The 25,188-nt window shown below is 34.2% G+C and overlaps 2 protein-coding genes across 4 annotated transcripts in view; one reads left to right on the plus strand and one right to left on the minus strand.

Moving 5' to 3' along the window:
* The window catches only part of LOC147076129 (uncharacterized), a 208,942-nt gene that overhangs the window by 154,435 nt on the left and 29,319 nt on the right, over window positions 1-25,188 (plus strand). Inside the window, exons 1-3 of one of the 2 annotated variants that reach the window (XM_085941648.1) lie at window positions 137-337; window positions 1,437-1,568; window positions 3,405-3,573. In XM_085941648.1, coding sequence (XP_085797774.1) covers window positions 188-337; window positions 1,437-1,568; window positions 3,405-3,573 — 451 coding nt within the window. In that variant the 5' untranslated portion in view covers window positions 137-187. Of the gene's footprint in view, window positions 1-136; window positions 338-1,436; window positions 1,569-3,404; window positions 3,574-25,188 lie in introns of those variants that run through there. The other variant, XM_085941649.1, reaches the window with a different exon arrangement.
* LOC147076137 (uncharacterized) lies at window positions 8,462-24,264 on the minus strand. 2 transcript variants are annotated; one of them, XR_015069809.1, is made up of 5 exons: window positions 24,051-24,264; window positions 17,859-17,990; window positions 15,408-15,560; window positions 11,746-11,898; window positions 8,462-9,450 (listed from the first exon to the last, which is right to left on the minus strand). XR_015069809.1 is itself a non-coding variant. In XM_085941493.1 (3 exons), the coding sequence occupies exons 1-3, from the start codon at window positions 24,198-24,200 to the stop codon at window positions 15,423-15,425; spliced, it is 420 nt and encodes a 139-aa protein (XP_085797619.1). In that variant the 5' UTR covers window positions 24,201-24,247; the 3' UTR covers window positions 15,296-15,422. The 2 variants fall into 2 exon arrangements, 1 of the variants encoding a protein (XP_085797619.1); XM_085941493.1 differs by lacking the exons at window positions 8,462-9,450; window positions 11,746-11,898 and having other exon boundaries at window positions 15,296-15,560; window positions 24,051-24,247.

Raw genomic sequence — 25,188 nt, forward strand, 5'->3', positions numbered from 1 at the left:
GCCAATACTACATCCAAACAGCTCAGGCGACGGCATTTGTAATATAAAACAAGAGAATGTCGACGGTGACATGTGCTCATTTGAGGTTAGTTTTAGTGAAATGTAATTTTATATTTACATAAGACCAAACGTCTATTGTCACGACTGCCAATAATTTACATTGTCCATTTGTTTCAAACACGTAGCAATGGAAGTGAAACGCGAAGCAGATGAAACTGAATCATATTCAGAAGGGCAGCAATGGTTTGACGTGCCAATACTACATCCAAACAGCTCAGGCGACGGCATTTGTAATATAAAACAAGAGAATGTCGACGGTGACATGTGCTCATTTGAGGTTAGTTTTAGTGAAATGTAATTTTCTGATCGTTTGAGGTTTGTTTTCCCATTCAGACGACTTAAATACGGTTAGCTATGCGACAAAGGGAGCAGTATCGAACTATTATTGATATATATAGGTACTTCTATAATATATATTTATGGTACGCATAAAATGGTATGATTTATTTTGTACTAACGTAGATACATTATACCATATTACCTATGATGTAGTTGTAGGTAGGTAACGATTTTGTGCAGAATATCGTCAACAGCATTCAGACCTACAAACTTATCTGAATAATGGGATGGGAGAGCCATCGTCGAAAACAACCCAATCAAAACTCGTAACTGGACAAAATCTGGCATTCGAATGAAATTTTCAAAAAGGCGTCCTATTATTGTTCGTAGTTCCTTTTTTGGTCATTCTATAGATAAGTTTGTACGTCTGTAAAGTTGTCGCTGTGACAATGCAGATGTTTTGTCTATGGCCGAGATATGAATATAGTTTAGTCAATTGTCTATTGTCGCGTCTTTCAATCTACTTACCGAGTCTTGTGACATTTTTGCGTCAATTAAACTTCGTAAAATGGATATAAAACGTGAACTTGATGCTTTTGAAGATGGGCAGCAATGGTTAGATGATGTGCCAATAATCCATCCAAACAATCCGCTTACAAACATTTGTATAAAGCAGGAGAATGCTTTCGATGTCTACAGCAATATTGAGGTTAGGTTTTCCAAACTTATTAACCATTGTAAACAAATGTTTTTTCTAAGTTGAAGTGGTTTCTTAATGATGCAAATAAAACAGTTGCGTGACATATTGGACTTCACTAACTGAAACATGCAATAACACTTATACACCGCTGTGTTGACCCTTAAGTAATAACGATTGTTTGACAAAGTACCTACCTATAGGTTCTGCGTCTCTAGGGCTGCAGACTAACTACTCTCATTCATATAAAGACAGCTGTTGGACGTTTATTAATTATAGCGAGACTGTCGAACAGTGAAAATAGGTCACATGCAGAAACGCCCATGTTTTTGCGCTCAACGCATAATAACAATATAGGCGTAAACACATATCATAAAATACCTTCTGTCCTGTTTTTCAGAGCTCTGTAACCAGCCTTGCCAATGTTAAACCAGAGATTGATCCTCTCCGAGTTGATTTGAAAGAAGAATTTGTTGAAGACAGTGATCCGCAACCTGGCTGCTCATATTCAAAATGCGAGCCAATAAATCAGGTGCTTACATTCTTATACAATATTGTGTAATATACATATATCATGCTTGTAAATGATCATGTCTTTTTGGTTCCGTTATTATTATACCATTGAATTCAAAGTGTATTTTTAAGAATATGTTTTATATAAATTTATCGTAACGAACAAAACGCTACATAATATATCAATGTTTAGATTTTAGCTTCTTCGGTGCTTGGTTTTTGGATAGGTACTAGATTTGCGAAAAGGACTCCCTGTTATTTAGTATATTTGGTATTTTATTATTGACATTCATTAACTGTGTCTCATAAATGTGTTACATATTATTAATCCCGGTACTGTGCGCATCTACAGCGATGTTTTGTTCTGCACATTTATTATTTTGGAGCAGTTTTTCATGTCAGTTAAAAGTTAGGAAGGCATGTTCGATGTGTGAGGAGTAGCGAATTACGAAATAAAATGTGGTCTTATGTTCAATACGAAGGTACCGAAACATTTGATATGATCGTGCAAGTAAAATTATTGTAAAATTCCCGGGATTTTCACATCACTACTTAGGTAGGTACTTACTTACGTGTGAAACAGGATTCAAGCCAAGTGTTTTTCTAGATAAGTATTATAATAACTAGTTTCTATACACCGCGTAGCAGTGTCACCAATCAAAATTCTTGTAGTTGGGCTCGATGCTTTCAATATGTAATGCGCAAACAGGAAAACGAGTGTGTTTGCTGTGCTGTTGCCGTGCGTTACAGACAGATAAATCAAGGCAAATCTAATATAATGTATTTGAAAATGTCTGTAATTAGTTATCAATGCTCTCAAAGTGTTATGAGTTATATTGTGGAGTGTATTTACAAACTAAATTAAGCACATGTAATGGTACGTGGGGTGGCGAAAATTCGATTTACCTACATATTTTAACTAAGGATTGTAATAATATATTTCGTACTAACGAAATGACTGCTATCACAGATTTTTTGTCATTAGGTTCATTTCTTTATTGACTAACTTTATGGTAGGTAGGCTTAGTTTTTGCAACAAAAGTATTTATTGGTCGAAAACAATCGATTTTTTTGGACATATCTATTGAGGTGTAACTTTTTAATAGACGGCAAAGATCTGTTGATCCACTAACACACTTTATTACACACACAATTCTTCGGTACACCATATTATATCTTCATAAGAAGACACTTATATTATGCTTTTATTTTCTTTTGATGTTCACATTCACATTGATGTTATTAGGAATTCACTGTTTTATTAATTGGCTGAACTGTGGATTCGGGGAATGTGAATACAAGATATATTTTCTATCCTTTTCGCACGAGGTATAATAGGGTAACTTCCGCAAACGTTAAAATGTATGTAATAATTTCACCTTCCGTAAACTGTAGTCTTATTTCAATGAAAATAATTACGTATGACTGACAATGGTTAATGTCAGATGTTAATAGCCTACCTCTACCCTTCGCCACTGGGCCCCGATTACTATTGTTTGATAAAAATAGATGGGGGACTGGTGTTGTATTATGAATCCCCATACGGTCAAGTGAATACATTTAGCCAGATTCCGTACTATCTTTATGTCTTACGCATCCCTTAGAAATCTGCATCAATAATATATGTACTGTTGGAAACATAAGCAATCGTCTGAAATTATATATTTTGGATTCATGCGTATTCACTTCAAATAAACAAACTGATATAACTTTTCAGTACACCCATTCTGTTTCTAAATTCCAGCCTCTGTATTTAAATATTCTTACATATCTTTAAGGTATGAGATTTTATTAATATTATTCTCTGATATACCTATATATGTTGTTTAATGCAATATGCTCCACGTTCTTTTAGTTGATTCCTGCAACTACTGCCATGACTTGTTCCGCTAGTCTCGGATTGCCAGAGAGGATCTTAGAAGTACAGGAGCCATACGATGAAATACGGATTGACTATCAAGATATTAAAAAAGAATTGCAAGTATATGAAACGATCACGAATAAAGGCAGTCGAACTGCTGAACGTAAGCACACACAATCTGACGTCACAGACCCCAAATTATTAGTGGCCGTAATGAAGTTAGAAAAAAAATCGTTTAATAACAAAAATTTTGCGTGCAGTTTTTGTTTTGAAATTTTTGCATACATGTTAGCAGAAGATTTCTCAGAAAGTAAGAAGTTGTGTAACGAACATGTGACTAATATTATTTTATCAACACCTTCTGGAGCAAGAAGAATTGGTTTTCTTAGTACCTACCCTAAAAATACTAGACATTACACCAAAAGCATTTTCGACAACATTTCTTGCTCTAGAAAGCCTGTTAGTTGAAAATTCTTATTGAACCTTGACATTTATGTGCATATGGTTTCATTATATGTGGTTGAAGAGGAAACGCATCATCAGCAACAAAGACATAAGGAACTTTAATATTTCTACCAACAAGAGGTGTTTGTTGTAAACTATTTGCTTGCTCTTGAATGTAACTTGAAATTCCACTAGAAAAAAACTCTAAAATCTCTACCATCAAAAATTCTGCCATTTCCACCAACGGAAGCTATGATAAATGTATAGTGTGCATCAACAATCGCCATTAAAACAACACTGCGCTGTCCTTTATAATTGAAATAATAACTTCCACTTTTCTTGGGGGCTTGAATAACATGTTTGCCGTCTATAGCACCCAAGCACTGGGGAAAGTTCCATGCTTCTGGTGTTGATGGTGCCTACAAAAACGTCAAAATAATTATTAGTACCGTAAAACCCCCTAACTTCGCCCGGTTTTTTAACAGAAAGTCGTTTTGCCACCAAAATATCCACCAATATTAGATCTTATGAAATGCACAATGATAGTGTTTAATTTTATTTATATTGAAGTAATACCCTTTTCATACTAAATAATACAATAAATCACTATTTTTTATATAGACGAAGTTACGGCACGATTCCCTAACTTCGCCTAATGTGTTTTAGTAGGTACAATAAAAAAATATTGTCTATGGATACTCACGAAATCTATTAAAAAATAGCCTTAAGCAAATTCAGGTCTTATATTAGAGACAATTTGACATATTTTAAAAAAAAAAACTACGTTGGCGAAGATAGGAATCACTTCAATGACTGTTTCATACAACCTACCAATTTACGCTAGGGCTGCCAAAACCCAAAGCATTATAGTATCATTTTTATGTGTTGATTTACATAGTAAATTTTTAATAAAGGAAATATGAGAAAAATTGTTAACTGGTGATTCAAAGTGATGAATAGTTTTTAGTCTAAAAACAATAAAAATAAAAAAACACATTTATTTCAAGAAAATCGTTTTTTTGTGACAACCCTAAAGCCAGGGGAAGTGTAGGAACAAGTAGTTCAAAAAACATAGCCTGACATTGCATACTCAAATAATTGATGTTTTATTATAAATATCGGAAATCGCACGTTACATTTGGCAAGCAGAATATATCACTATAGTATATAAAAAATATGAAGAACCTACCTCTACAAGATTCGTAGAAATCAGCAAAAGTTCAGAGGTATTCCGAAAAAATCTCTTCAAACCGGACTCGAAAAAACGGTACTAACACAAACACGGCGAAAATAATGGCGGTTTGAAAATTGTGTGGTGACAGGACGAATATTATCTTTAAAATCGCCTCAGTGACTTAAAGTGGTGCAATAGTAAAAACATGAGTTTTTAGTGTTTAATTGATTTAGGTGAAGTTAGGGACACTTGGCGAAGTTAGGGGGTTTTACGGTAACGGTTTTCAAACTACAACCTATTTATTATAATTTCTTTTATTTGGGACGATGCTTCCACAAATAGAAACGAATTAGATGACGCATTATACGTAACAACTGAAGAACAAGCTGAAGGATCGTCCTCAGTTACGAAACCAGAAAATGAAAGGGCGGATAATATATGAAAGGCCAACAAAAAACCAGGACGATCGTGATGCCTTATTAATGCAAAAATCCACACCCATACTCTCTCAGGATGATGATTAGTAGGTATGACATTTTCAGCAATTTTATTGCATCACAAATTAGAACGAAGAAATCTGAATAACTAATTAAGAAAAAAGATGAAAAGAAAAATAACGCTGGCGATGTTAGATGTTACTGAAGAGGAAGAGGAAATGATACGAGCAGGAATGTATTCCTCTCCATCCTTAGTGCAAGAACGTAGTGGTCGCGCGGGGGCGGCGTATAACCGTGTGTGAAATGTTCGTAGACAGTGTCTTTTTTGGGGCAAAATACATACGGTTATACGTTTTAGTTTCGCAAGACGCCGCCGCGCCGCGCCCGCCAATTCACTACGGCCGAGCACCTAGCATCACCGTGCGTAACGGATAGTACACTGTCGAATGTGGTTGTTATTCAGATTGCCAACCTCATTCAATAGTGCACTACCTACCTATATTGAAAACGAAACTGACAGCTGCGAAACTGATCCTTGGTAACGACATTCAATTTCAAATATTTTTGCACTGGCTAGTGATTTGTGGATGGAATTTATTTGATTATAAAAAAAATTAAATATATTTAATCACCGGTAATATTATTATAAATTGAGTTTCTAATTAAATACATATATATTGATAGGTTCCTAAAAAATACAGTTGTGTATCAATACAATTCTATAGGTACGTTTGAGTTAATAACCAAATAACTATGTAAATAGCTTATTACAAGCGACCTAAGTAATTTTGTTTTATCATATTTAAATCCTAAATTACGGCGCTTTTATCAAACATGTAGTTTTCTATTGAGACTATTATATTGTATAGGTACCATATCATTTTAAGACAAGTTTTTCAAAAACATTACAACAATCATTGATCTTTGTATTTTAATATTAATTTCAATTGTGTTTTTACTGTTTCCTTGTCTTTTTGTTAATCTTTAAGTATTGTAAACTACTTGTTTTTCATCTTACTATTTTTATTTCTAGGTTTTGTGTTTACTTTTCAGGATGTGATTTAAGTAATAAATTTATTATAATTTTTCAAGATATTTTATTATATATTAGGTACATACATACACATACACCTAAAACACACTACTATTGTTTATTATTGATTAAATATTGTTATTTGCTAACATGCAATATCAACAGGTAAGGTAGGTAGTACAGGCAGACACGTTCAAGTTGATAAATTAAAACATTAATACCTAAACAGTTGAAGAGACTGAGGTCTACCTGGAAGTTATTGGAGCACATACATTACTGTCAGCTTTAATTTAATTCCTGTAATCCAAGTTTATCGACCAAGCACAGCAAGAAGGCAATCCGAAACATTAAGCTTAGCTGTCACTCATGTTTAACGATTATTCAAAGTAATTGGGCATCAATATAGTTTGGAAAAATAGGAAAAATTACAAAAAGTAACGTCTTACTTATATAATCCATTATAATATCACCGAGCCCATCGGATAGTGCACTACCTATATTGAAAACGAAACTGACAGCTGCGATACCAACTGAACTAAACTGAACCTATCGACATGTTATCCTTTTTCAAAACATCGACAAGTATTTGGCAGATCTCTGGAACGATCAAACTGATTGTGCATTTGGGTATTCTAAATAAATAAACAAGACTGGCGTACGAATCATTTAGAATTGTACCTACAAATATTTGTGTGAATAAACATGTCAAAGTACCTATACAATATGTTTGTTATAATTTTTAATATTCCGTCACTGCATATTCAATATATATTCTTATGTGACATTTGGCACATTCTCATATTCGCATTGGACCAAACACACATTGGAGTATTTCATCAATAAATATTGATTTGTGGTTGGCTGTTTTTAGTTCAAAACAACGACTCTAACCCCAACGCACATAAATAAATGTACTTTAGCGGTCTGTCAAATATCATAGCAGTGAGAAATAAATCAGATGTGCCGTGTTCTATGGATTTTGCGGAAAAATAAAATATCGCATGTTCTTGGCACATACGATTAATTCTGATGCAGTCTGTGAAGAAAAAATGCGCTTCAAATGGTATTAATTCATTTTGGCCCATAACTGCACTCGTATTACGATAATATATTATTGAATATGCAAGGACGATTGACTTCTTTCCAGTTGCTAGATATCGCAATGTTGCTGTTAATCGTTCTTCTACACTTATGGCATTTCTAAATTGTATGTCTTGTTTTTTGGCAAAAGGTCCAATCTTGCAAACTAGTTTTTTCGAAATCCACTTGCCTCATTCTCACAAAGTTCACAAATTGAGTTGGATCTTCGAGTTTAAACTCTGACATTAAACGGAAGGCACCTAGTTCTTCTCCCGCTGAATCCATTCCCAAACCCATGTAGACCGTTTTTCACTCCTTTTTGTTGCCAAGACTTTAAATAATAACACTCGCTGTTTTTTTGACATTCCCATATTGACAACTGACATAATTTTTTTGAGAAGTATACGAAATAACGTACCATAAGACTAGAAGCATTGACTGTCAAAGAGGTTTACAACTCAACGATGTGTCTTTTTATGCAATTTCATGATATAATATGTTCTACAAGAGTAATCACAATGAACACATTTAAATGGGTTTTCACCAGAATGAGAGATTTTATGTACTTTCATGTTGCCAGATGTTCTACAAGAGTAATTGCACTGGTCACATTTAAATGGCTTTTCACCAGAATGAGACCTTTTGTGTATGTTTAACTTACTAAATGTTATACAAGAGTAATCACATTGGTCACATTTAAATGGCTTTTCACCAGAATGAGTCATTTTGTGGATTTTCATAGCATTAAATTGATGACAAGAGTAACCACACTGGTCACATTTAAATCGCTTTTCACCAGAATGAGTTATTTTGTGTAATTTCAACGAATAATGTGTTGTACAAGGGTAATTGCACTGGTCATATTTAAATGGACTTTCACCAGAATGAGTCAATGTATGTACTTTCATCTTATAAGAAGTTATACAAGAGTATTCACATTGGTCACATTTAAATGGTTTTTCACCAGAATGAGTCATTTTGTGTGTTTTTATATCACCAGATGTTATAGAGGAGTAATTACATTGGACACATTTAAATAGCTTTTCACCAAAATGAGTCATTTTGTGTCTTTTCATATTACTAGATTTTTTACAAGAGTAATTACATTGGTCACAGTTAAATGGCTTGTCACCAAAATGTGTCATTTTGTGTATTTTCATAGCAATAAATTGATTACAAGAGTAACCACAGTGGTCATATTTAAATGATTTTTCACCAAAATGAGCCATTCTATGAACTTTCATCTTATTAGATGTTATACAAGAGTATTCACATTGGACACATTTGAATGGCTTTTCACCAGAATGTACCATTTTGTGCAATTTCAAATCACCAGATCTAATACATGAGTAATTACATTGGTCACACTTAAATGGCCTTACACCAGAGTGATTCATTTTGTGTAGTTTCAAAGAAGCAGAATGAATGTAGTACTTGTCACATCGATTACATTTAAATGTTTTTTTTACCAGATTGAGCCGTTTTGTTATGATTCTTGAAATCGGATCGCATGCTTACATAATTAACCTTCTCCGCGATTGATTTTTTATGACACGCTTTGTGAAGCTTCAATAAAAACGGCGATGCAAAAAAATCAAAACAAAAACTGCACACAAAATTTTCCTTATTAAATGATTTTTTCTCCAACTTTATAACAGCTACCAATAATTCGGGATCTGTGAGCGTAGATTGTATACGCTTGCATTCAGCAGTGCGACTGACTATATTAGTAATTGCTTCATAAAACCACAATTCTTTTTTAATGTCTTGATTTTTAATCTGTATTTCATCGTATGGCTCTAGTACTTGTAGGATTCTCCCTGACAATCCGAGCCTATCGGAATAGGGCATTGCTGTAGTTGCAGGAATTAACTGAAAGATGTTAAAGTTTCGCATTAATATGTAGGCAAACAACACATAAATAAGAGAAAACAGTATTTTAAAAATAAAGCACCATACCTGTAGTAGTCTTGACATGCAAGGATAATATAATGTGGAGGAAAAATTACATCACTATATTTATTTCAACTGAATACGCAAAAAACTTAAATAAATTATTTCGGCCGATTCTTTTTGTTCCCATCACTACATATTATTCGGTGCTTAATATTAGGATACTCATAATACCTAAAGTTAGCACTTATAAGGAACTGGGCGACATATTTTTATTTGGAGAATTCATAAAAAACACTAGGGGCGTAATGCTCAATTCGCACTTACCACAAACTTACAGTAAAATTGGTAAATAGCCGAAATCCATCTGTTAACTATAGATTATAGAGATAAGTGGGTCTATTCTATGCTTATCGACCGCTAAAGTGATAAAGTGAAAAATATTATCAAACTTAGGGTAGGTTTGTATCAAAATATTAGCACTTATTGTAACAATTACACGAAGCCGGTTTTTATTGTTGCAATAAGTGCTATATTTTAACAGCACCTATCTTGCTGCTGTTAAAATATCGCACTTATTGCAACAATAAAAACCGGCTTCGTGTAATTGTTACAATAAGTGCTAATATTTTGATACAAACCTACCCTAAGTTTGATACTATTTATCAATTTAGTGTTCGATAAGTATAGAATAGACCCAAAGGAATCCTTAACCATATACTACTTTTGTTATGAACTCGCCCCCTTGCCCCCCTTCTGTATTTCCATTTACCACTGACAGCTGCTGTCAAAATAAATTTACGTGTCTTTAAAACGACCAATACACTCAAATTAATTTAACAATTGATCTCAATATGGGTATTGAACAACTATTAAATATCCGTGACATTTAATACGACATATTTCCTTTACTTTCGTTGATTCTGTACATGTCTTAATTTAGTAAAACCGATTATCGAATTGAAATGTCAGTGTCAATGAATTATGAATTAACTTTTATTATTCGGATTTAGATATTTATGTAATATTAAACCAATAGATAGGTAGTTAAAATATATAATTACTTAGTTACCTACACACCAACATGATAATATTAGTTTTAATCACTCTATATAATTATTCATATTATGGCATATTTGTAAAAATTGTAAATGAGAAAATCTGACATTTCAACGGCAAGTGTTACCGTATCGGGAAAACATGGGTCAAAAAATAACTTATATTATTCACTAATTGCGGAGACATTTAATCATTTTAATTAAATATTAATTGTGTTTATAGTTATTGAATTTATTTTGTATATTTTTCATATTTTTGTCATCGTTTAACAATTACAAAATAATTTACCTAAATTATGAAAAAGAGAATTTTTATATATGGTATTATTTTAAATAAAAAAAATAGAACGAAGCTATTGCAGATCTGGTGGACCATAGACAACTCGATCATAACTATGAAAGGCTTTCTGGATAGTGTTTTGTTGTAATTTTGTTGTAATTATGACAGACGATTGAGCATCGCGCTCTAGGAACCTAATTCTAGCTACAAAGTGTTTGTTTATGAATGACATATTTTTTTAGCAGGAGGGCATCTTCTCGAGTTGTGTGCATTTCAAATTCAACCGAGTTGAGATTAACATGTTTGTTTTAGGGTTTTGTGTCAGAAACATACTCTACGTTAAAATCAACTTCCTGAGAAATAGTATCCGATTTAGTAGTGAAAAAATCTGTTGAAGGGCTCTGGCAAAAACAAGTTTTAAATTAATGGATACTAATTAAGGCACATCCTACTATCGGTTTAGGTTTGATATAATGAGAGAGGGCTGGTTCCGAAGTAGTCTTTTACCATGCACGTAGTCACCAAATTCCACAGTACCAACGGGCTTAAAAGAAAGTGCTGAATGTTGTATGAAAAGTGAACACAAGTGAAGCATAATGAAATATATTTTACACTTCTACTAAATACACTAAAAATAATTAACTACTACTAACCGGCGACGTTTCCATGAAATAATTAATTCAGCCATAGAAATGCTATCTTACTTCTACGCATATTGCGGAGACATAACCGTGCTGAATGCTATGGTTCATTTTTGTTCAGGCCTTGATAATGGTATTAAGTATAAATCGTTAGATATACACTACATTTCTATTTAGAAATTAACCATTTGGAATCAGTTTGATATCAGGCGAAGGTTTATATAATGACAACATATTTATAGCATTACCATTATATTAATCGAAATAGATATGAAATAAATTTATTATTATATACCTGATTTACAGGGTTGCGTTCGGAATAAGAGCAGCCAGGTTGAGGGTAATCATAATTGCTTTGCCCTACATCCTCTTGAACCATCTCATTCTCTGAGTCATCTCGTTCAAAATTAGTCTCCAATTTTATACTGGTATGATAGTTAGGAGGGATCTAAAAAAATACATTAATTTTATAAATCAAAAAGCTTATCATGTCTTCATATGACTATATTATATAGTGTCCCTGAAACGAATCCGGTGGGAGTATTCCGACCCCAAAGTAAAATAGCATCGCTGAGGCTCTGCAGCATGTACGCCATATGATTTTGGATTCACTACGTACTTGTTAACTAACTACAGGGGACTAACTTTAAGCGATGGTGCCCACAGAACGCGTCGAGCGGGCGAAGTCCGCGTATGCAGTGTTTATTCATAACCATAATCACACGTCTCTCGCCGCGCATTACCCTTCACCTATGTAGTAAGCGGCCCAAGCAGCACAAAACAATTATTTTTATAGCGTCTCTCATAACAAAGCAATAAAAATATTATATTATTTCGGGGCTTGTAATAAATATTTACGACGACATTATTCAACCAGCGAAATATAATGACACGGAATAAAATAAAACAATGACTTCTCTGTAATTAAATAATTGCTTTCCGCCCGTCGATCGACGATGCCTCGCGCAGCGTGTTTTTGCTCGCTGTGTTCAATGAATGGACTCCATTTCTTGGACTTCTTTCATTCGTATCGCCGAGAAGCGGTGATTCGCGAAAAAACGATGATTCATGCGGCGCGCGCGTATAATGAGTCGCCAAATCCAGTGGGCGCTGGCGTATTTGATAACGTTGTATTTTCGATGATTTATGCGCCACTTGTAGAAATTTTGCGCGAGCGCCGCACTCGCTGCGTCAATGGGCTTTATGCCTAACCCTTAATAAGTGCAGGTGCGATTTTACTGGCGCACACGCATACCCGTTCTGCAGGCCTATACCATGGTATAACGACCTTGATTGTCGTGGGGAGTGTCCAAGGAAAACTTACCAAAACCTCCTGATTCCTGATTCTTATTACGGTCAATCCCCAATGACAAAAGATATTCTGCCTTGTGGATATGCAGAAGGTCAATTTTTGAACGAAGCACTACGGGCCCGTTGCGCAAACCTACTTCGAATAAAGTACGTGAAATTTCATAAAGTTTAAATTCTCATTTAAGTATTTATCGTAATTTTGAAATACAGAATCATACATGTTTGATTGTAAATACATTCCTTTCACATTCTTATATTGAATATTGTATTACTGATTACGTAACTAGCTTCTAAGGATTAATTTGCTACGTACCTTAAGAATGAATCGTTTTATCATGCAACGTTAATGGATAAGTACTGAATAAAAATATGAAATCATTACCAAAATGAATAAGAATGTTATTTAATTTCCATTCAATCGACCAAAAGTTCCGTGTTGACATGTTTCTTCCGTAAAAGTTCAATCTTACTCTAACGCATAGAGCGGAAGTATAAGTGTGAGGCCTCAGTGCCAGCGTTCGGCGCAGCGTTGAGCGTTTTGCGCAACTCAAACGTATAACCGTATAACCAAAAAAAGAGAATGTCTACGAACATTTTCACACACGGTCATACGTTTGAGTTGCGCAAAACGCTCAACGCTGCGCCGAACGCTGCCACTCAGGACGTACACTAAGCGTGCCGAATGCTTACACACTCGCTTTTTTTTTTTTTTATTAAGCTCCGAAGTCTAAATTGAATTTTATTTAGCTTTACTTTTAAACATACACTATTAATACATATTATTACAATAATTTCTCATACATTTATTACAATTTAAATTTACAGGAGGGAAAAAAAAGAGAAAAAGAACAAAAACAGTTTAGACTTGTAGGCCACACTCATTCAGAAACATTTGGACACACTGGAACGCCTTGACATTCGGCCGAGCCAAAAATATCGTGAGATACAGTGGCAATTTGTACTTTTGTTTACATAAATCTTTAAGAAGCGCTCTGGGTGTCATACAAAGAACATTGCATAACTACGTGGTTAACATCTTCAGTCTCACTTCCGCACCGGCACCCAGTGTCATTTATTATACCCAATCGAGCCAGGGATGAGGCAAGATTATAATGGTCCGCTCTGCAGCGATTGATTGTGACGATTGTTTCCCTATTTAGCATTTTATTGGTATACCATGGTTTGGTTTCAGAATTGTAATAACTTTGAAAGTACTTTTTCCCTTTTGTTAGACCTTGTTATTTTAATAAATTATCTGTTTCAGTTTTGGCTATTTTCTTGAATGTTTCAAAAAATTCTGTATACGGTATGGGGAGTATATCAATGCTCCTCTCAAGAGTTGCTGTTTTTGCAAGGCTATCAGTAGCCAAGTATCAACAAAACAATGGCATGTCTATGTATAAGTTTAAAAAAATACAACCTCACATTCCGACATCTAAATGAATATTTTCAAGGAATGATACCAATAAAATTACACCTTCGTATTTTTTTTTACTTTTTTTAAAATATTATGAAAACGGTTTTAAAAATAAAAAAAAATAGGTAGTACAATTTGGTACAATTTTTTAACATGTATGTTTTATTTTTTGTTTGCAATCGTTCAATAACAAATTATTATAATCATTTTTCATCATTTTAAATAAAAAAAATACACTAATCGGCCATAATATACCAATATTCCACTGTTGCCAATACATGTGCAGCGCTATGGGTATTATGTATGGCAACATTGTAATTTTACAAGTATAATCAGTTTATTGCAAAGATCGAAAAATCGATTTTACAATCATAAAAAGTAGCTATCTATATATTTTATAATTAATTATATAATAAATAACTTTCTTAGAAACGCTCTGAATCAAAATGTAGGTACCAGGCGAACATAATTCTAGGACGTGTACGATTCTGTGGCGCTATATTGCATTTATTTATAATGTTCTATATTTGAAATAATCTAGGCAATGGCGTCACCTCTTCCATTAGTTGGTACATGTATCTTCTTAATAATTCTTAGCACCTGGTTCAATAAAACCAAATCAAAAAGTATGAGAGACAGGAGTATACGAAGATATGTTCAATTTGGTTGACGGAGCTCTAAAGGTCTAATGTTAGATGCATTTGCAAATAATGATAATATTGCTTTCGTGTTAGAGGTACAAATACCTCTTGGATGTTCTGACCGCCTGATACACCGATGCTAAATCAAAAATTTCCGTATTTTTTACCTATAATTTTCTACAAGTGTAATTTTAAATTATCTGAAATATAAAAATATATATTATATTATACATAAGTAATAGTCTTATGTGTGAGTCGTTAGGTATACACTACAGTCGTATTACATAATATTTTTATTAATACTATCACTTACGCCAAATTGTTGACACATTTTTGCATCTTATATGGGAACTGACCAAAAGAAATCAGGTTGATTATCAAGAGGAATATTTGGAGCATCAGAGAAAAAATAAACTACTAAATTGGCGCCCACAATGTGTTCAACAAGGTGAGCATGTTCCACTTAAAACCTAGTGAAACCGTTAGAATTTTAGGCCACCGGTGAGTCGAATTCGTTGCCCTATCACGCACATTAAAGTATTATTTTTTTCAGTTGCAACACCATTATAATTGTATGTAGTTAAGTACCTGATTTTCTGGGTTTCATTCGGAATAAGAGACACTGCGTTGACGGTTATCAGAATTGGTTTGCTCTACTTCCTCTTGAATAATCTCATTCTCTGAGTCAACCCGCTCGAAATCAAGCTCCGATTTTAAATTGGTAAGGTATTTTGAAGCGATCTAAAAAAATACATTGATTTCATAAATATAAAAGCATAATATAAGTGTCTTCTTATGAAGATATAATATTGTGTACCGAAGAATTGTGTGTGTAAAAAAGTGTGTTAGTGGATCAACAGATCTTTGCCTTCTATTAAAAAGTTACACCTCAATAGATATGTCCAAAAAAATCGATTGTTTTCAACCAATAAATACTTTTGTTGCAAAAACTAATCCTACTTACCATAAAGTTAGTCAATAAAGAAATGGACCAAATGACAAAAAATCTGTGATAGCATAGTCATTTCGTTAGTACAAAATGTATTATTACAATCCTTAGTTAAAATATGTAGGTAAATCGAATTTTCGCCAGCCCCAGTACTATTACATGTGCTTAATTTAGTTTGTAAATATACTCCACAATATAACTCATAACACTTTAAAAGCATGGATAATTAATTACAGACGTTTTCAAATATATCATATTTGCCTTGATTTATCTGTTTGTAACGCACGGCAACAGCACAGCACACACACTCTTTTTCTTGTTTGCGCATTACATATTGAAAGCATCGAGCCCAACTACAAGAATTTTGATTGGTGACACTGCTACCCGGTGTATAGAAACTAGTTATTATAATACTTATCAAGAAAAACACCTAGGGCTTGCGCAGACAGGGAGCGGTCAGGCGGTCTGCGTTCCGCGTTCGGAGTTCGGCGTTCTTTGTACTGTATGGACTTCATACTGTATGGGCACACAGCCGGCGGTCAGACCGCGCCGGTCAATTGGAAAGCTAGCGTTCTAGAGTTCTATTCCCGGAATTACAATGAAAGCCGTACCACTCAACCGTTGCAATGTCGGGATCAGAAAAATTAATCGATAGAGAGAATATTGATACTTGATTTAAGTGACGCAAATTATATAAATAGTTTTTAATACAAACATATTGTTTTTAAATCAACACTTGATTAATTAACGTGCATAAATACTTGATAATTTGGCGAGATTTATAGTTTTCATAGTTCAATAATAGAATAAATTTGACATGTGAGGTTATGGGTAAAATTGAAAGGTTAGAATCGAAATGTCAAATATTATAGATAGAGGTAGGTACACAAACAAATAAGTTTATATGTCATTTCGTTTAAAATCGATATTAAGTTTTTAAAAATCCGGTTTGATAAAATGCATTGATTACAGCAGTAATTTTAGTACCTACCTAGATTATATTTAGTTAACAAGTAATTACTCGATTCGGGCGTATTAATTACATTACGCAATATTGTATATTATACAGATCCCTAGAGTGAATAGCCACACTAACAATGATGTTAGACACTTATTTAATAATAAATCATACACTAGTTTTAGCTAGCAAATTTTATTGGTTTCTTAAAAAAGTTAACCTAACCAATACGGTATTAAACGAAACTTAGTCTTTTACTATTTTTCGTTTAGCCGTGGACACGTTCACATACGTTTTTGGTAAAATGTCAAATTTAATCAAATGTATTCCGACTGCGAGTGGAAGTGAGAACGCACCGCTGTTGCGTACTCACTCCCACTCGCAGTCGGAATACAGCGGTCTTGCAGATGCAGAGCCTGTGTCACTACAACGTTTGTATACAAATGGATCGCATTATTGTTGACCGCCACATGTCTGCTGTCAGAACTCGTATTGAACGCTACCGGTCAACGGTCGGTTGAACGCAGAACTCCGACCGCTCTCTGTCTGCGCAAGCCCTTAACTTGAATCCTGTTTCACACGTAAGTAAGTACCTACCTAAGTAGTGATGTGAAAATCCCGGGAATTTTACAATAATGTTACATGCACGATCATATCAAATGTTTCAATACCTTCGTATTGAACATAAGACCAGACTTTATTTCGTAATTCGCTGCTACTCACACATCGAATAAGCCTACCAAATAACTGGCATCAACACTGCTCCAAAATAATAAACGTGCAGAACAAAACATCGCTGCAGATACGCACAGTACCGGGATTGATGATATGTAACACATTTATGAGACACACTTAATGAACGTCAATAATAAAATACCAAACATACTAAATAACAGGGAGTCCTTTTCGCAAATCTAGTACCTATCCTAAAACAAAGCACCGAAGAAGCTAAAATCTAAACATTTGATATATTATGTACCGTTTTGTTCGTTACGATAAATTTATATAAAACATATTCTTACAAAATATACTTTGAATTCAATGGTATAATAATAACGGAACCAAAAAGACATGATCACTTAAAAGCACGATATATGTATATTACACAATATTGTAATAAGTATGTAAGCACCTGATTTATTGGCTCGCATTTTGAATATGAGCAGCCAGGTTGCGGATCACTGTCTTCAACAAATTCTTCTTTGAAATTAACTCGGAGAGGATCAATCTCTGGTTTAACAATGGCAAGGCTGGTTACAGGGCTCTGAAAAACAGGACAGAATGTATTTTATGATACGTGTTTACGCCTATATTGTTATTATGCGTTGAGCGCAAAAACATGAGCGTTTCTGCACAGTGGCGCACCCAGGAATTATTATTGGGGGGGGGGCCCAAGGAGGAGAATGTAAATTAGTCCCATAGGCTCTTTTTATTCTTCATATAAATATGTTTTCATATTTTCACAATACATGGCGATATACATAGGGACATTTTCAACTAGTTGAAAATGTCCCTCTGAGGCGGACGAAACCGGTCTTAACCTATTTAATAAAAGTGGAATAAGTACTAAAAAAAAAAAATGCGTTTTATTAAATTAAAACAACAATACAATATTTATTCCGAATTTCACTGAAAAAAATGTTCTTTTTTTTACACCAACACCGTAGTGGGTGTAGTCGTTCTTTTCGCAGAATATTTATCGCAGATTTTTGGTTTTTTAATATTGAGGTTCCAACATATTAATTGAAAATGGACAAAAAAAGTATTATTGCATTTAAATTATACACAACCTAATCAATACAACACAGCCTTATATCTCGTTTATCGGTATTTTGTCTATTGCACTCGGTGTACCTACACCATGGCCCCACATCCTGAAACGGGCCCACAGGCTTTGGCAAACTGCGGCTCTTTGGCCCCTTGAGTGCGGCTCTGCCACAGATGCTCTCTGTCATATTTGACATGGCTACAAAGAAGAAGCAAAGAAAATGGAAGAGGATAACCGTAAATGTAATGTTGAATAGACCGAGACGTCGCGTTTATTCAAAACTTAAATGGCTTCCCAACCTGACCATTTATGTGTCGGGAAAAAATGACACATTCAAATTTAGAGAGATACTACAACTAAAAACTCGTAATTTTGCGCTAAATATTCTATCGATCAAGGAAGAAAGCAGCTGAGGAGAAGAGTCAAGAAAAATAAAGATCTGTATTTAATTAGGTACTGAATAAAATCTTTCAACAATGTTAATATTGCAAGTTTCGTGGTTAGTAAAAAGATTTCCAAGAGAGGAAATCAAGAGTAAATTGAGAAATCGATTTATTGATGAGAACCTGAAATCGTGCTTCAAATTAAATCAACAACATACGAACCTGACTTACCCAAACTTTACAAGGAGATGCAAGGCCATTATTGACATTGAACTTGTCAGTCATTGTCATGATTCAATTTTATGGATACCTTACTTACAATTTAATTTGTATTAATAAACTAGCTGAAGTACCCGGCTTCGCACAGGGTCGCTTCGTGGTTATATTTATCTTAGATATTTAAAAAATAATAAGGTATAATTATTTTTTTTATATTAAAATATCTGTGTAATACAATATGGCAATATGAAAATAGTTCTAATAGGAGTAAAGGTCAAACAAAAGACACTAAATTAAAATCGAATTCAAAATATGCAATTGGATGGAACAAATAAACAACAAACTTTGTATTTTATATAATATTAATTTAAAAACCTACGCAGGTGTGCCCACAACAACTGACAAAAGCTTCATCGCAATCGGATGAATGGTATAGGAACGCATACGAATAGAAGAAGAAGATGATTTTCTAATTCAGAAATCTTCGTGGGCATGCGCACGACAGCTTACCAAAGTTTCATTGCAATCGGAGGAATGGTATAGGAACATGCGAATAGAAGAAGAAGAAGATGGTTGTAATAATTTAGAAACCTTCGCGGGCGTGCGCACAACAACTGGTCAAAATTTCATCGCAATCGGATGAATAGTATAAGAACGCATACAAATAGAAGATAGAATAGAAAAAAAAGAAGAAGAAAAAATTGGATCAATTCAGATACCTTTGCGGGCGCTAGCACAACACTTGATCAAAATTTAATTACAATCGGATGAATGGTATAGGACCGCATACGAATAGAACAAGATAGCATAGAAGAAGAATAAGAAGATGGTTGTACCAATTCAGGAACCTTCGCGGGTGTTGGCCCAATTACTGACGAAAGTTTTATTGCAATCCGATGAATGGAATAGGAACGCATACGAATAGAAGAAGAAGATGGTTGTACTAATTCAGAAACCTTTGCGGGTGTTACCACAACAACTGACGAAGGTTTCATTGCAATCGGATGAATGGTATAGGAACCATACGAATAAAAGAAAATATAATGAGGAAGAAGAAAAAGAAGATGGTTTTTCTAACTCAGAAACCTTTGCGGGTGTGCGTACAACCACCTACCAAAATTTTATCGCGATCGGATGAATGGTATAGGAACGCATACGGGACAGACAGACAAACAAATATTGATTTTTATATATTAGATAAGATCATTATTACGTATGATATTCAGTTTTATTCAGTGTACCTACCTATAATTTAATAAGGACTTTAACTAAAGTTTATTAAGTAAATTAGCATTGTACCTACTTACTACCTACGTATATAATTTAAGTTTAAGAAATTTGGCTCTCAAAAGAAATCTCAATCGTTGTACTGTTGATATTTGGCTCTATTGACTAATGAGTTTGCCGACCACTGGGCTAGGGTATTTGAAGGGCCCCATATCCACCGCTTAGATTAAAGGCAGTGTGAAACACTACATTAACGTTTATCAAATTGTGTTTTAGTTCAAATTGAGGGTAGGTACTTATATAGTGAATTATTGGCGATTTTCAATACATCTACTTTAATAATGGAGCTGTCGAGTATCGACACATAATAATCAGAAAATATATTGGACATTTATATAAATTTAAATGTTCATAGTCATGGAGTATAATAGCCCCGCAGGCGACTTTTTTTACTATTAAAGCTAATTTATGATGTGTGTTTATCTCACTTATCCGGTCAACCCGACACGCCGGGCCCCCCACAGCCCGGGCCCCCAGGCTAGAGCCCTATCAACCCTCCCCAGCCATGACCTATACCACTCCGGAATTCGGGTGGACACCGAGAATTTCATTAGGGAACGGGTTTCTAAAAAAACCTGACATTAGTGTTTCGAAATTTTTGTATTAGAAATTAAAATCTAAGAAATATTACTAAAAAGGGTGCTGGAGAATTACAAATCATTTTTTGCCGTGTTGTTTGTCTAAGGCTTTAGTGAAGTCCAATATGTCACGCAACTGTTTTATTTGCATCAGTAAGAAACCACTTCAACTTAGAATAAACATTTGTTTACAATGATTAATAAGTTTAGAAAACCTAACCTCAATATTGCTGTAGACATCGTAAGCATTCTCCTGCTTTATACAAATGTTTGTAAGCGGATTGTTTGGATGGATTATTGGCACATCGAACCATTGCTGCTCATCTTCAAAAGCATCAAGTTCACGTTTTATATCCATTTTACGAAGTTTAATTGACGCAAAAATGTCACAAGACTCGGTAAGTAGATTAACATACGTGACAATAGGCAATTGACTAAACTATATTCATCTCTCGGCCATTCATAGACAAAACATCTGCATTGTCACTGCGACAACTTTACTTAAACTTATCTATAGAATGGCCAAAAATGGAACTACGAACAATAATAGGACGCCTTCTTGAAAATTTCATTCGAATGTCAGATTTTGTCCAGTTACGAGTCTTGATTGGGTTGTTTTCGACAATGGCTCTCCCATCCCATTCTTCAGATAAGTTTGTAAGTCTGAATGCTGTTGACGATATTCTGAATAAAATCGTTACCTACCTACAACTACATCATAGGTAATATGGTATAATGTATCTTCGATAGTACAAAATAAATCTTACCATTGTATGCGTACCATAAATATATATTATATAAGTACTTATGTATATCAATAATAGTTCGATGCTGCTCCCTTTGCTGCATAACTAGACATGCGTCGTTCTCGAACGAACGTATCTTTTAAAACTAATCTATAGCCGGCGAACAAATCGGTCCCGTGTCACCTGGCGCTTATGTCGTTCGAGGCGAACGAGATTCGCGAGAGTGCTCGCGCAGTATAGGAATAAACGTGGATACAAAGGACACGCTGCCAGGCGAACTGAATATGTCGTTCCGTTGAACTAGAGCGCGCGCAGTATAGGAAGAAACGTGGGTGCGAAGGACACGCTGCCAGACGAACTGAATATGTCGTTCCGTTGAACTAGAGTGCGCGCGCAGTATAGGAAGAAACGTGGGTGCGAAGGACACGCTGCCAGACGAACTGAATATTTCGTTCCGTTGAACTAGAATGTGCGCGCAGTATGGGAAGACACGTGGGTGCGAAGGACACGCTGCCAGGCGAACTGAATATACCGTTCCGTTGAACTAGAGTGCGCGCGTAGTATAGGAAAAAACGTTGGTGGGAAGAGCACGGCCATAGTTTAGTTCAACTATTTTTTTCATATGTAGTTTCATGAAAACGAGTCCAGCGAACTAGTTACCTACCTAGTTCGCGAACTACCGTATTTTTTAACATATAGTTTCATGGTTACGAGATGAGACAAGCGATTGAATCTTATTTCTTTGCCAACTGGATTGTGCACCTTTTTTATAGGTACGTTCAGGTTAAAGGTTTCATAAAATCTTTCCGTGCATACATTGCCAACGGTTTTTCGAATAAAAAATAAGTAGGTTTGTAGGATCTAATTTACTAGTATGACAGTTTGGATCTGTCATTTTTTGATAGATTTTTATTAGAAATTGGGTGTAATTGAATAAAATTAGAATGTAGTATGTACCTACTCGTAGATTATCTATAACTTGGACAATTATTTTTTATTAAGTTTTATAAAAATTAAAACTAATTCAATTTAATTAAGTATGTACAATATTAAATATGTATAACAACATGCACATTAATTATTTTATAACTAGCTACTACCAATAACGAATGTAACGATAATACAACGGTGTCGGTAACCCTTTTACAATAATGTAGTAGAAAAGTATGATTTGACCATTAATAAAATTAATAGAAGTCCAACACACTTATTATAGGTGGTTCAAAAAAAATGTGTACTTGCTAAAATAAATATTATCCAGAATCTGTGTGGGTATAACGGATTTGTTTTTTATACAGGTTTCCACTCATGTCAATATGTAGTTATAATTTGTAAGTTAATTTGCAATCTACAGAAATAATATCTAAGTAGGTATTTAAGATCTACGCAAAATTGTGAACTTTTAATCTGTAACATACGAAGGTAGGTAATCAAAATAAATAATATTTATCTGAGGCTTGTAATATATTTTCTATTGTTAATTTAATTCTACGGTAGTCTATTGTTATATAATTATTCAATTAATTAATAATTAGCAGTTAACCAATGCGTAAGCCATAAGGCATTGGTCTTTGGGTAGGTATGGATCTAATTTTAAAGTATGATAATTTGGATCTGCCATTTTCTAAATAGATTTTATTGGAAATTGGGTACCTACCTATATAAATGCAGCAAATATAATTACTTACACGTTTGTTAATAATGCTAACTAATACCTAATAGTGGCGAGGGATGGAGGTATGCTATTAAGATTCGACATAAATAGTGTACACTAAACTTTGTCAGTTATACTTTATTTCCGTAATTCGTACGCGCTAGTACTAAACATTTTATTACGGCAACAAAAGACACAATTGACCTAATCTGTCCGAACAAATCACTATCCGTAATTGACCTATTCGGTCGGTGTCCTCATTAAGTGACTCATTTCCCATATCTATGCATAACTAACCATATTTAATTAAAATGATATTCGAAACTCCTTCAGGTAAATCGTAGGTAATTTACCAATCGTCAACATAAAGGTGATAAATGGCATAGTAAATTGATTATACTTAATTAAAAAAACATGTCGAGTATTATATTACATTGTCTTGCAAGCACATTTCAAAACACCAACAGAATTTTTTGTGCTTTGTCAAAACCAGTAGATTTAAATAAGTACCTACCTACATTTTAAAATAATTATCGTCCGCATCTGTTAGTTGGTTGGTATCATTAATTATATTTTCGGCACGCGCGAATGATTCCGAGATGCTATTTAACAAGACTACTCGGCTTAAGTCGTCTGAATCGGAAAACAAATCTCAAACGATAAGAAAATTACATTTCACTAAAACTAACCTCAAATGAGCACATGTCACCGTCGACATTCTCTTGTTTTATATTACAAATGCCGTCGCTTGAGCTGTTTGGACGTAGTATTGGCACGTCAAACCATTGCTGCCATTCTGAATAAGATCCAGTTTCATCTGCTTCACGTTTCACATCCATTGCTACGTGTTTAAAACAAATGGACAATGTAAATTATTGGCAGTCGTTAGACGTTTGGTCTTATGTAAAAATTGAATTGTATTGCCAGTAATTATAAAAGAAACACCAATGAATTAATATTCAACTAGGCCATATAAAGGAGTCTTACATACCGATAAAAATCTTCTTATTCATGTTGACTTTGAAGTCCTTGGGATAGGGTTGGCTCTTTCTTTTTCGCGTGAAGTGTTATTCTACAATTTATTACTTTTTCTTGTCGTTAAGTTTGTCATGTCTCCTTTTTATGTACTGGTCATACCCGCCCAGCGCGTCACTTTCTATAATCACGGCTGCCATATTGGTTCATGATTAACAGTAGTTGTATGTGACTCGATAATCTTAGAGAAATAACATTTTTTAAAGCGTAAAATGGACGTAAAACGTGAAGCAAGTGACTTCCAACCTGATGCAGATGAGGAACATCGGTTCGATGTGTCCTTACAGGGAAATAACCCAGAATTCAATACTCGCATCAAACAAGAGTATGTTAATGATCCCTGCCACGCTGCCGAGGTTAGTTTTTCAAAGGATATTTATTATAAAAACTGCCTACCTGATAAATTATTAGTGATAGTTTTTTTTCCAATCATTATATTTGTGTAGGTAATAAATAATATTGTAATTCAGACAATCAACATACTATAATGACGCTAGCGATATCAGTAAACAGGAATAAAGTTTATTATCGTCATAAGAAGACATTGATATCCTTTTTTATTTATAAAATCAATGATTTTTTTAGATCCCTTCAAATCACCTTACAACTGTAAAATTGGAGAATGATTTTGAGCGGGTTGGCTCAGAGAATGAGATTGTTCAACATGATGTAGAGAAAAGCTATTATGATAACCCTCAACCTACTTATTCCAAATGCTACACAGAACATCAGGTATACAACAATCTATTAATATTAAATAATCTACATACCTACGATCATAACGGTAACATA

Source organism: Rhyacophila brunnea, unplaced genomic scaffold (assembly GCF_057557595.1).
Source record: "Rhyacophila brunnea isolate RB1 unplaced genomic scaffold, BYU_Rbru_1.0 scaffold_13, whole genome shotgun sequence".
Taxonomy (NCBI): domain Eukaryota; kingdom Metazoa; phylum Arthropoda; class Insecta; order Trichoptera; family Rhyacophilidae; genus Rhyacophila; species Rhyacophila brunnea.

Excerpts from the sequence above, each read along its gene's own strand:
- LOC147076137 (XM_085941493.1), bottom strand. The coding sequence starts at position 24,200 with ATGGATGTGAAACGTGAAGCAGATGAAACTGGATCTTATTCAGAATGG. Across the intron at positions 17,991-24,050 it reads GTGACATGTGCTCATTTGAG|AGCCCTGTAACCAGCCTTGC; the intron begins GTTAGTTTTAGT and ends CCTGTTTTTCAG. Across the intron at positions 15,561-17,858 it reads AATGCGAGCCAATAAATCAG|ATCGCTTCAAAATACCTTAC; the intron begins GTGCTTACATAC and ends GTATTTTTTTAG.